Source organism: Megalobrama amblycephala, linkage group LG1 (genome assembly GCF_018812025.1).
Source record: "Megalobrama amblycephala isolate DHTTF-2021 linkage group LG1, ASM1881202v1, whole genome shotgun sequence".
NCBI classification, from domain to species: Eukaryota; Metazoa; Chordata; class Actinopteri; order Cypriniformes; family Xenocyprididae; genus Megalobrama; species Megalobrama amblycephala.
Genome location: NC_063044.1, coordinates 70,873,858 through 70,885,889, shown reverse-complemented (window position 1 = coordinate 70,885,889; position 12,032 = coordinate 70,873,858). Strand labels below are relative to the sequence as shown.

General features: G+C 40.7%; 1 protein-coding gene across 1 annotated transcript; it reads right to left on the bottom strand.

Moving 5' to 3' along the window:
- Positions 1-350: 350 nt before the first annotated feature.
- LOC125246193 (alpha-2-macroglobulin-like) lies at positions 351-11,117 on the bottom strand. The gene is made up of 34 exons (XM_048157120.1): positions 10,900-11,117; positions 10,423-10,606; positions 10,198-10,354; positions 9,820-9,872; positions 9,683-9,703; positions 9,419-9,584; positions 9,258-9,342; positions 9,071-9,185; positions 8,852-8,972; positions 8,656-8,765; positions 8,390-8,554; positions 8,090-8,317; positions 7,781-7,990; positions 7,556-7,705; positions 5,226-5,351; positions 5,064-5,157; positions 4,780-4,915; positions 4,436-4,661; positions 4,227-4,350; positions 4,040-4,161; positions 3,912-3,963; positions 3,743-3,826; positions 3,477-3,653; positions 2,951-3,026; positions 2,704-2,860; positions 2,555-2,629; positions 2,314-2,476; positions 1,607-1,791; positions 1,255-1,476; positions 1,055-1,176; positions 870-951; positions 707-787; positions 518-623; positions 351-435 (listed from the first exon to the last, which is right to left on the bottom strand). The coding sequence occupies exons 1-34, from the start codon at positions 10,980-10,982 to the stop codon at positions 395-397; spliced, it is 4,299 nt and encodes a 1,432-aa protein (XP_048013077.1). The 5' UTR covers positions 10,983-11,117; the 3' UTR covers positions 351-394.
- Positions 11,118-12,032: the final 915 nt, after the last annotated feature.

The window sequence follows — 12,032 nt, the reverse complement described above, 5'->3', positions numbered from 1 at the left end:
GAGAATAATCCTGGAATGTTTAAAAACCTTAATTTCTTTTCAACTGAAGACAGACATGAACATCTTGGATGATATGGGGGTGAGCAAGTTATCAGGAAAGTCATTTAAGTGGACTAATCCTCTAAATGCAGGTGAATTTTATATAAGTTAAATTGGCTTAATGTGCAAATGTTTTAATATACTAATGAAAGTTGAAGGCTCCCACAACTTTGTCCATTTCAAGTTAAGTTAACTTTCCCCCTAAAGTCAGTTGCACAGGAAATAGTAAAGTACGCTTTTTTGGAAGTGTATAGTTACTGGTGTTAAAGACCTGCAACACTTGTCAGACATTTCAACAAGAGGCAAACTACTGATTGCATAAAAGGGATTTATTGAATCATGTCCTATAGCACAATCATAGACAGGGAGATGTGTAGGTGGTCTCAAACGCATCACCTGAAAGAGGAACAGGAAGTGAGCTGGATCATGTTCAACAGGAAATCAGCCAGAGAAAAGCATGATTAGGATATAAGTGTACTTGTCTGATAGTAGTCATAAACGTTGATGACCGCTGGCTTGAGATTTTTCACTGCAAGAATCTGATTCAGCTGCAGAGTGTAAGTCATGGGGACACCTTTGGGAACCTGAGAGACAGAAGAGATGAACAGCAGCACATACGCAGCACTCAAGATGGCAGCTCCTGAATACATCCAGTATACAGTCTCACCTCTTTCAGATACACTAGGACACGATCTCCAGCATCAACCCGCTCCACTAGTGGGGCAAATGACTGGGGTGGAGATCCAAGCTGAGAGAAAGACCATCATTTACATGCACAATTACAACTGAAGGAACTTCAAGCATCTTAAGACTTTCCAAATCTTACGAACCAGTGATGTATCAGCCGTGAAGCCTGACAGGAGTTTAACATCCACAAGAACCATGTTAGTAGTTGCTTTGGCTCCATTGTATCTGAAGATGAATAAAACGTTCAGTCAAGTGGATCAAGAAAGCAGTTGCCCATTGTAAGAATCATAAGAGTTGGTTTCAGGACATAAGTCAAATCTGTTCTTACTTCACTGTGAAGTTCAACATGAGATTGGCTCCAAGCGGTCGGCAGTCTGCCTTCACCTTTGCTTCGATGCTCAGCGTCCTGGCAACTTTAATGGGTGTCGGAATGTTGTAGAAACATGCAACCTATTGTACGAGAACACCACAAAGCACAGTAAGATTTTGATGTGCACAAACAGAAATAGAGGGGGTGAAGATACAGACCTGCACAGACACACAGGAGGATCCTGATGCTTTAACGCTATATTTGCCAGTAATGTTCTTCAAGGGCTTCTCCTGATACAGCAGCCTGTTTTCCCGATTCACAGTGAAGCTATAAGACTCTCCTCCTGCCACTGAGGACTGTACAGTAACAGTGCTGGAGCCCTCCACGCTGAACACTTTAGCAGCATACACAGACAGGGCATGAAGAGCCACCACAGTGTCCTAAAAACAGGCACCAGATTTTATTTAAAAAAAATAAATAAATAAATATATATATATATATATATATATATATATATATATATATATATAAAAAACTCAAATGATTGAGCTCATGTTTGGTCTGAGGTACCTGGGTGGAGGAGAAGCCTCCAAAGGAATTCTGCTGGGTCACGAGCCAGTTGACAATGCGGTTAGCATAGCCCAGAGTTGCCGTCGTGAGAGGCTGTTCAGTGAGAACTGCTAGCAGCACGTAAGAGCTGATCTCCACCGCCAGAGTATCACCAGATGAAGTCTGAGACCAATGCAGCTTTGGGCCTAAAGATGAGAAGGTTGGGAGAAAGTTGATGCCAAACAACCTCAAGTATAAACCCACTCAAGTGTAAAACTTAAGGGTGTACCAATCTTTTCACAATGGAGCTTGGGCCAATGCACAAAAAAAAAAAAAAAAAAAAAAAAAAATTATATATATATATATATATATATATATATATATATATATATATATATATATATTATATATATGGCCAACAAGAGAATAGAATCTTTCAAAAACATCAAGTATTACCGTTTCAACCATTTAATATAGGTTTTCTATTTGAATCATTTTCAAATGTAACTGAGGCAAAGCTCCATTTTTATTGCCCCTTATTCCAGTCTTAAAATGTTACACGAGCACCAAATCAGCTTTTTAAAATTGAGGAATCAAGAAACTTCTTACATCAGTTGAAAATGCTTGTGCTGCTTAATGAAGTGTGGAAACTGCTATGGTGTTTTGCATTTGAAAATGCATGTCTAAAAGTGATCAAATGAGTCAGGACTTCATTAGAAAAGCCTCACTTTCAGAAATGGCAAGGTTGTTTAAGGAGGTTAGAAGCTGTGATCGAGTGCTGGTCTCTCCAGCAAGACTGAAGGTGTAGGCCAGCAGAGCTGTGGTGTAAGTGTTTCTCAGGTTCCCAACGACAGGCCTCAAGCATGACAGAGCATTGGTGATGACAGGATCCTAAAAACAAATCAGATAAGACAAAAGCCACAACAGGAAGGTCATCCGCAAGCAGCTCAACTACTGGAGATATTTTACCGTGACGGGGACATCTAGTTCGAGCAGAGATGCAACAATGTAGGCGGTCATGGTCACATTATCCCCAACTCCACCCTTAAAACAAAAAGGATTAAAGACATTAAAAACAGTCTGAGTCTATGGGTTACAGTCCATTTGATAACATGTACCTTCATATCATTGTGGTACAAAGTTCCCTGTTGTATGAAACAGCCATTTGAACCCTGCTGGCTTACTATCCAGTCCTTCGCACTCTGAAGAACATTCGCATCAATGAAGACAAAGCGCTTCGCTAGACCAAAAGACCTCAGGACAAAGGCAGTCAACCTGGTCATGGAGGAAGTTTTGTTAAACTGAACTTACCAACCACTGGTGACACAAAGGATACAACACTAGAATGTACAGTGTGAAACTCACCATGTATTAGATGCATCATAACCAAATGTGCTGAAAGATCCATCACTGTGCCTGTAGTTCAGTTGTCCTTGGTATCCTGTTCAGGGCAAAATACATGGAAATTCATCACAATGTTCAAACAATGATGGATAACTTGGTAATCATGGTCCCTTGAATCACTAAGGTTCTGGAAAACCTGGAAAGAGGAATAGGTGTGATTTGTAGACCTATAGAGTTGTGCAGTTTAATTAAGTCTTTAGGAACAAGTTATCAGTTTCTATGCCCTTGGCTCAAAGCACAAAAACATTTTAGTCAGTTAGAAATGGGGGTGGGAGACACTTGATATTTCATACACTCTTTTGCTGTAATGATATTGCTTGCTTTTAAAGTACCACCAGAAAATGTCTTGGCCTACACTGAGGGTCTTCAAATATTCATTTGGACAATTGTCAGACTGTCTAATGAAATCTGAATTATGGCAAACTCCAATGAAAGCACAGGACTGAAAGTCCATGAGATTTAGTCTCGCCAATACTCAAATCCATACCGCTCTGAAGGTAGCCTATGGCGGTCTCTCGGATGGCTGCGGTGAGTTGGCCTGTGACTTCCAGGTACAGCAAGATGTAAATATTGGGAGCAAGAATAATCATATTCTGTTCTCCACAGCCAGATGGCATCTTTAATAACCTATCCAGATTCTTCAGTGCACGACCCATTATGTCTCCTATGAGAGGTCAAACATAAAACCCACATCAGAAACAAGTTATTCTGGCAAACATCGCATGTCAGTTTTGACTAAATTAAATGCTTTACCAAGGACTGAAACAGAGCATCTGGCTGATCCCTGAATCACATTTGTTGGAAATGTCAGAGTCACGTCTTCAGAAAGAACGTTTCCTGCAGACCAAACAGAGGTGGGCATTAGAGTAATGTTTGGCTGTAAAGGGAGAATGTGTTTGGGAATTACTGATTGCAGACAAACCCTTTGGACACAATAACCAGCTCTGGGTGTTTGTCCTCTCAACTCCTTCAGGCTTTAAAAGCAATAAAACACCATCAGTTACAGCATGAGCTCCATAATCAGACACCAAAAGGCTGGTTAACACTCACCAGGACAAGTAGACTTCGAGTGACTACATCAATGCGTCCTCTTGTCGGCACGGTCACAGCTTCAGTGCCACATCGAGTCTGGGATGGTTCAGCTGAAGCATTGACCATCACATTGACCGCTCCTGCAGTGACAGAAAGTGAGTAACACCACACACTAAATTTAAGAGGGAGACAGTACAAAACTGACCAAGAACAGAAGCAGTAAAAACCCATTTAAAGGTCTTTCTCCCATTAGCACAGAGACAGGATGAATACGGCTCATTAAATGCTCCAAGAGTGAAGGCCGTGGATGAAGCTGGAGTTACTTTAACCTGCCAATGAAACAGAGCACATGGAGCAAAGACATGACCTTCTATACACATCCGCTGTATAAGAGGCAAATAAACCATGACAGACCATGATGCACTTGGACAGATAGTTGAAGACAGTGGCCTTCAGCTCAAAAGACTCTCCACGGACAATGGAGTACGGCAGGGAGAGCTCCAGGAAGAAGGGCTGGAAGACTGTCAGCAGTGCAGGAGGAGCCAGACCGAGACCTTTAGAGGACAGACAAAATGCCTCTGTCTCCCATGTGGTGATTGTGTCAGGAACCGTGAGGGGAACTTGTGTGGATCCAGTAGCTCTGAAGGGCAGAAAAGAGAAATAAGAGGGAATAAGTAAACACTGTGGGCAAGTAGCTTTAAAATAAATAAATAAATAAATAAATAAAATAAAAAGGGAACAAAAGGTGCATTACTAACCCCACTTCAGAAAGCTGCCAGATCCATGTTTCTGGAAAGTAAGTCCTGACAGTCACGTCAAAAGAGGAAGTGTCGCCCTCACTTTTTTTTACTGGACCAGCTGCCATTGCCATGGCTTCAGGACGGAAAAACATCACTGAAAGAGAGTTATTTGCAACTCTAGTCTCGTCTCTGATGTCCGTCAGTTCTCATGTCTATTATTAATCAGGTCTGTGCGAGTCAAATACTCCTGCATAAACCAGACCAAATTCACCTGGCAATTTCTAGAGCAAGAACAGACATACCATCGCGGAAGTTGCGATAATAATTCAGGCCTCTGTACATCAGACACTGAGGTACTCTGATAGGCAAATTTGATGAGATCTTCAACCCCATGCTCTGTCAGAACAAGACAAAGACATTTGAAAATGAAGTTGTGTTCAACAGGATAATGAATGGTTTTCTACCTTGAAAGTGTCGTAGGCATGGTCTACAGAAACTGCTCGACGGGGTCGAACATTCAGACACTCCTGTTCATCATCAACTTCATATGGATAATTTGATAGTGATTGCACTGGAAGCAAGTTGAACACCTAAAAACATGGGGAGTGAGATTAAAAAAAAAAAAATAAACCATCCACATTAGTCTAGCACGCAAGTCCAGCTGAACATCGTAAACTGAAGTGGCATGCTAGTCAAACGCAACAGATTTGACATGCTGCAGAAAGTCAAATGTAACAATGAAGTCTCCTAGGTAAAAGCTTAAGACATGGTAACTTAACTAGTGAATACCTCATTTTCAGGTCAATCTGAGCTCCTAAAATGGCTCACATTACGATGAATTCTGGGTCTAACATTTGATTTATGAATTTGGCAGATGCTTTGATCCAAAAATGACAATTCATTAAATTAACTAGTAATTTTCCTTCACTTATATAAAAATGGACTGTTCGTCTTCATTGATCCTTTTAGAGGGGTGATGAACTGAGAAATCAAATTTTCCTTGAGCTTTTGACATAAGATGTCATCATATTTTAAGAATATCCTGCAAGTTTTAGAGCTGAAAACTTACTTGTTAGTCCAATAAAAGCTAGTTAGTCCAATTGACACCAGACCCAGCAAATGACAGGATTTACAAAGTTTACAAAGTTGATCCTCTGCAGAAGATCAACACCTACTTCATCCCTGCCCGTTTAGCCCCGCCCACCGATTCACACATGACATGCAATAGAATAGGTAGCCTAAAGCCCTATTCGGATGGGATTCGTTTTACATGGGGAGGTGGGGGTAAAGTATTACCAGAGCTTCTCAGTGATTTTAGTCCCGTCCGAATGTGCCATCTCAGTAGTCATTACAGACAATAGCCCTATTCGGACGGGATTAGTTTTACATGGGGAGGTGGAGTAATGCAATTTTACCTCAGCACGTCTGTGATATTAATTGGCCAATTCGCACTGGACAAGACATTTTACTGAGATTTACTAGCAGAAGTGGGAGGGGTAACTCGATTTACGCACTGCCGTCAGCTCCCTGTCGTCATGTGGGTATATGTCGCTTTTTGATACCATGTGCGCAAACACAATATAGATCTATAATATCTCTATCAGGTCTGGTCAAATGACTTATTAAATTCTGATTGGGTTATGATGGTAATAGGCACTTAGCTAAAGAAAATTAGTTTTGTGCCTCTGACAAGTGCTTTGATCTTTTTGCTCTGAATGGTATGTAGAAAATACTTGAGGTTTGCAACAGACTTGTCCCACCACATACAACAAATTAATGTTTCTTCAAGTGCTTCCATGCTTGAAAAGTGCACAGAAAACTACTTTTAAAATGGGAAATGACGGAATTTTACCGTACATATTTATAGCGGGTCTATTCGAACGGGATTAGTATTACCTGAGGTAATTTTTCCGGACCTTTTTACAGAAGGTAAAAGTCGCCGTAATCTTTACTGACATTGTCCGTAGTGATTACCGAGATGGCACATTCGGTTGGGACTAAAATCACCGAGAAGCTCTGGTAATAATTACTTTACCCCCACCTCCCCATGTAAAACTAATCCCGGCCGAATAGGACTAATGTCAATAAAGATTACAGCAACTTTTACCTTCTGTAAAAAGGTCCAGAAAAATTACCTCAGGTAATACTAATCCCGTTTGAATAGTCCGGCTGTAAATATGTACAGTAAAATTGTCATTTCCTGTTTAAATGTAGTTTTGTGTGCATTTTAAGCATGGAAGCACTTGAAGAAACATTCGTGTTGTAGGTGGTGGGACAAGTCTGTGGCAAACCTCAAGTATTTTCCACATACCAGTCAATGAATCTTAGTTATATTGCATTTGCACTGTTAGTAAAGATGAAAGCATTTGTTAGTATACAGAAATTGTGTAGCTGATCACATGTTGAGTGCATGAAAGCAGTGATCTCATCATTGCAACTCAGTGTTCATCTCTGCAACCTTTCATGCCGCCATCTAAATATAATGCCATAGATCTAAATGTAATGCAGCATGTCACAATTAGTTAACCTTAAAGCTGTATTAGTAATAACACGCTAAGAGTAATTAAGTCATTTCATATCCAAAGATGTTTAGCCAGTCACAGCAGTGGGTGTTTACAATGAACTCAGCAGACACACCCCTTAAAAAGCATTCGAACCAGAGGGATAAAAATCAGGGTAGGCAAAATGCCTTTTATGTACAAGTTGACAATTTGGGATGTAAAAAGTGTACTAACATAAGTGCACCCCCAGAAACAAACCAACAGTTCATGACCCCTAAAAGGCACATGAATACCATTTCAGCACTCAGACGTCTTCCTGACTCCAAGATCCGGACACTCTGATCTACAGCACTGAGGCCACACAGAGATCCTGCTTGAGCAGAGACAGTCAGAACATTTCCCTCAGCAGGAACAGCTGTAGCTGGAGAGAACTGCACAGACACCTGGAACAAGGACCAACACATGCTGTAGGACACGTCACCATTCCCCACTTGAAGCCAAAAGAGTGCACATCATACCTTGTTTTGGAAACATGCTTCTGTGTCAAATGACGCACTACCAACAACTACATTCTCACTGGGCAGAACACAGTAGACCAGAATCTGCACCGCTGGAGCCATGTCGACACTGACAGGCAGCTGGAACGACACTGAGCCACTCATGACATTAGAAGCCCTTGCTGTGACTGTCTGAAATGCATGGAGGATGATCACTCCTCTGGACAAGACCTGACAGAAGACAAACAGTTGAAGGTGCTGGACAATCACATAAATAAATAAATAAATAAATAAATAAATAAATAAATAAATAAATAAATGTTCACTCACCATATAGACAATGTCAGCACTGTAGCCACCAGACTCTCCAACAAAAGAATATTTCACGGTCACTGGAAAAGTAGCACCACATTTGAGCGGCTGCTCGAGTGTCACTATAGTCAGTTCACTAAATGATGGGTTGTTGGGAGAAGCAGGTTGGAGAAGCTGAACAACCCTCGTATCTGTAGTGAAGTATGGCGATTTGTAACTATAAACCACCTCTGGAGTCACACTTGCCTGGGGAACAATGAATGGAATCAGTGAGCACGAGAAGTCTTCATGTCACAAAATATAAAGAGCGAATCGTACCACCAGATTCAGATCCACTTTAGGAAGATTAACAGTGTTGAGAGAGAATGTGACCAGTCCATTCTGGTTTGTGGTCAGATTTAGCAGCAGTTTGTTGCTGTTACTGTCGAGGAGATACACAGCTTTGTTCACAATTGGAGTCCCATCAAAACGAGACACTTTTATCTGTTGAGGAGAAAAAAAAAAAAAAAAAAAAAAAAAAAAAAAAAGTTAAGAAACTGAACCAATGAGAAGGCTTCTGAGACAAGGGACAAACTTTTACTTGCCTTTCCATTAATCGCTGATCCAGGTTCAAAATAATCTGGAAGGTCCACAAATGTGACCTTGCCGACTTCAAATGTAATGTACACGGTTGCAGATTTTGACATAACTACATCTGAGGTAAAAGAAACAAATGCAACGAATGAGCAAGTCAACTTCCTCCAAACACATGCTGTTGATTCAGATCAGCCAATAGCTCACCTGTTCCCTCCTCAGTGACGTTCACATTTACAAGAAAAGAGTCTTGCATATTATTTTCAAATTTGGTGTTGAAAAATTCTGCCGTATCAATGGTAAGGGAGGCACAGCCTGTGGCATTCATCTGGTAGCAGAACAAAGTCACATTTAAGTCAAGCACAAGCAGGAGGAAAACCCCCCACAAAAGCAGGAGGAAAACCCCCCAAGGCAGTAGTCACAGACCTTCATGGTTTTACGCAGGCACTGGCGGGTCACGCCTGGAACCTCAACATATGGAAATGGATCACGGCACACTTCCACCAGTGCTTGACCAGGTACAGGTTGGCCATAAGTGTATCTGGGAAACATCACAAGGAACAAGATCAGGAACAGACAAACCACAAGACAAGAAAATAAGAGCCTCACTCACTTGGCACAAGCCTCAACTTTCAGTCCCACATCTGCAACGCTGTATGTCTGTGATGTGTTTACAGTCAAGTCAAACTTGGGCAAAACTAAACCAGAAACACCACTTCAGATTAAGACCTTGGATCTTTTATTGAAATCGTGCACATTTTATGCACTACTTACCATATTTTTTCACCTCAAAAACCTGGGAGATCATTCGGTCACCAATAAAAGCACTTAGTGTGTACATCCCCATCTGAGCCTCTGGGTTTAACTCGTGAGAAAGCTGCAATATCCACCTCGTTGAAGAAACGTTTGTCCACTGACCAATCCGGTTATTATTATTGTCCTATTAAAACAATTAAAGCTCAGAGAAATACTACAAAGCAAAACTACAAAAAGCAGTTTCTGCTCAAGTTAAAAGACTTGCACCAGGCAAATTCTCACCTCCACCACGACCAGATTGTACTGCAAGACACAAGACAGGAATATTAGGCATTTAAAAGAACAAAAAAAAAAAAAAAAAAAAAAGTTTGGAAAGTGAACCCACATTAAGTTTGTAATTTGTTCATGTGAGGCCTTACCATCTGATCAAGAGGCACAAATTTGGCATCCATGGTGACAACTCTGAAATTCACTGTGAAGACAATTAACACATTCATTGCATAATGCACTTATGAAGACATCAGAACTTGTAGAGCAGGAGTGTCCAGCCCTGCTCCTGGAGAGCTACTGTCCTGCAGACTTCAGTTCCAACCCTGCTCCAACACACACACACACACACACAGGTCTGTAATCAAGCAACCCTGAACACCTTGATTAGCTTCTTCAGGAGAGTTTGAATGGGGTTGGAGCTGAAATCTGCAGGATGGTAGCTCTCCTGGAGCAGGGTTGGACACCCCTGTTGTAGGGTAACGGATTTGATACACCTAATATTCAACCTAGGGTCATTCACAGCTCACCCATTTGTCCTGGATTGTAGATGGGTTTGTCTGTTTGGATGAAGGTCAAAGGTAGGTAACGTCTAAACATGACTTTCCTCTCTTCGGTCACTCTGAAGACCCTCCCTTGAACTTCAACCTTCATCTTCTGCACCGACTCACCATCTACTCGAGGAGCCTGTGGAGAAACTTATTTAAACAAACCAGACAAAACATAAAACAGCCACACAAGTCTAAGTGACAGACCTGGAAACTAAAGCTGCGGTGAAATGGCGTTGAAGAAACCTGCTGCACAAGTTTAGTTGTCCTGTTTTTGTCATCAAGCAGAGAAACAGTCAGTGTGAGACTCTCTTGGGGTTTCAGAAGAGAAATGCATAATTTGGCTTCAGATCCAGACTCAATCACTGCAGGGAACGTCACCATGAAGAACCTGAGGAAACACGATTAAAGAAACCAATGTCTGCTTAACATGTAAGAGTCACAAAATTTTGAAGTCACATGTAATTGTGCACTTTGCCAACAAAATGTTTAAATATTTCTATCCTTACATTTTGTTAAAAGTTCACAAACAGTGAGCATTGGGCATGTTTGTATTCGACTATTGGAATGAAAGTATGTGACCATATGGCATTAAATGTGTTTCTGGCCTTTTGACTAATTGGGAAAACTAAAGTGCATGCATGACGCTTCTGTTCACTTCAAATCCTATTTAATGGTACTTACGGTCCTGATGGCTGTCCGTCAACAGCAAAGAGAAAAAGAGCTAAAATGAGCCCTTTCCAAACACAAATCTCCCCCACAGCCATGAATAGCGATCATCCAACACTAAACGCGAATCAATTGTTTCTTTCAGAAACCCCACAGAGCTACTGCCGTTTACTGCTCTACAGTTTCTCTCAATCACCTGCCCCGCTGACAGCGATAATTAAACGATCTTAATTATCGGAACAGGTTGATTTAGCACTTTATCCTCAGGCAATGAGGGCTGACAAAATTAATTCCAGGTGGTGGCCAATCAATGAAATTAATGAGATTCATTCCCCGACACTTAAGAGTGTTAAGACCTCTGTGGTGAAAACCAAGTTTGTAATGTTTTTAGTAACCATGTGCAAATTCAGTCAACGCTACTGAGTAACTTTCTCCGTAAAAAGACTGCCTCAACACAGTTTGAAACCACTTTTACGAGATTTTCAGTGTCTTAAATTTTCGTTTCCGTGGTCGGTGCATACATGAATTATTTCATGAGTTTCTCAGACTGCATGTGCAACTGCTCACGCTCGTATCTCAGAACGTTTAATGGATTATTTCATAGCTTCAGCGCCGCGTGAACTTGTGCCTAAACTGAAAATATTTACATTTTCTCTGCAGTTTATAATGTTGGAATAACGTGAAAATAGTCCAGGCCACAACTGGAAAAGCTTTTATTCAGCAAAGGATGTGTGGTCAAAAAGACACTTATAATGTAACAGCCTTTCAAACAGACATATATCACGGTTTCCACATTCATTAAGCAGGACAACTATTTTCAGTTGTAATATTTTTTTCTTGAGCAGAAAATCAGCATATTAAAATGATTTCTAAAGGATCGTGTGACACTGAAGTTTTGTCGTCACATGGAAAGGCAACATTTTAAAATATATTGAAACGAAAACTTTTAAATTGTAGTGATATTTCACTACTGTTTTTGACAGTATTTTTGATCAAGTAAATGCAGCCTTAAATGAAACACAAACTTGCATATCAGGATATGAAATAAACCTGTATACATATATTGTTATATAGGCTTATTTCAGTTGTTTCAGGCAGTGTGTATAAGGGTAACAACTAACAAAGTCAGTTTCAAAACATCGCTAACC

Bases quoted from the DNA above. Each gene is read 5' to 3' on its own strand.
- LOC125246193 (XM_048157120.1), bottom strand. From the start codon at position 10,982: ATGGCTGTGGGGGAGATTTGTGTTTGGAAAGGGCTCATTTTAGCTCTT. The intron at 4,916-5,063 runs GTATGTCTGTTC...ACTCTCTTTCAG, and splicing joins TTATCGCAACTTCCGCGATG to TGATGTTTTTCCGTCCTGAA. The intron at 3,654-3,742 runs GTAAAGCATTTA...GACCTCTCATAG, and splicing joins ATGCTCTGTTTCAGTCCTTG to GAGACATAATGGGTCGTGCA.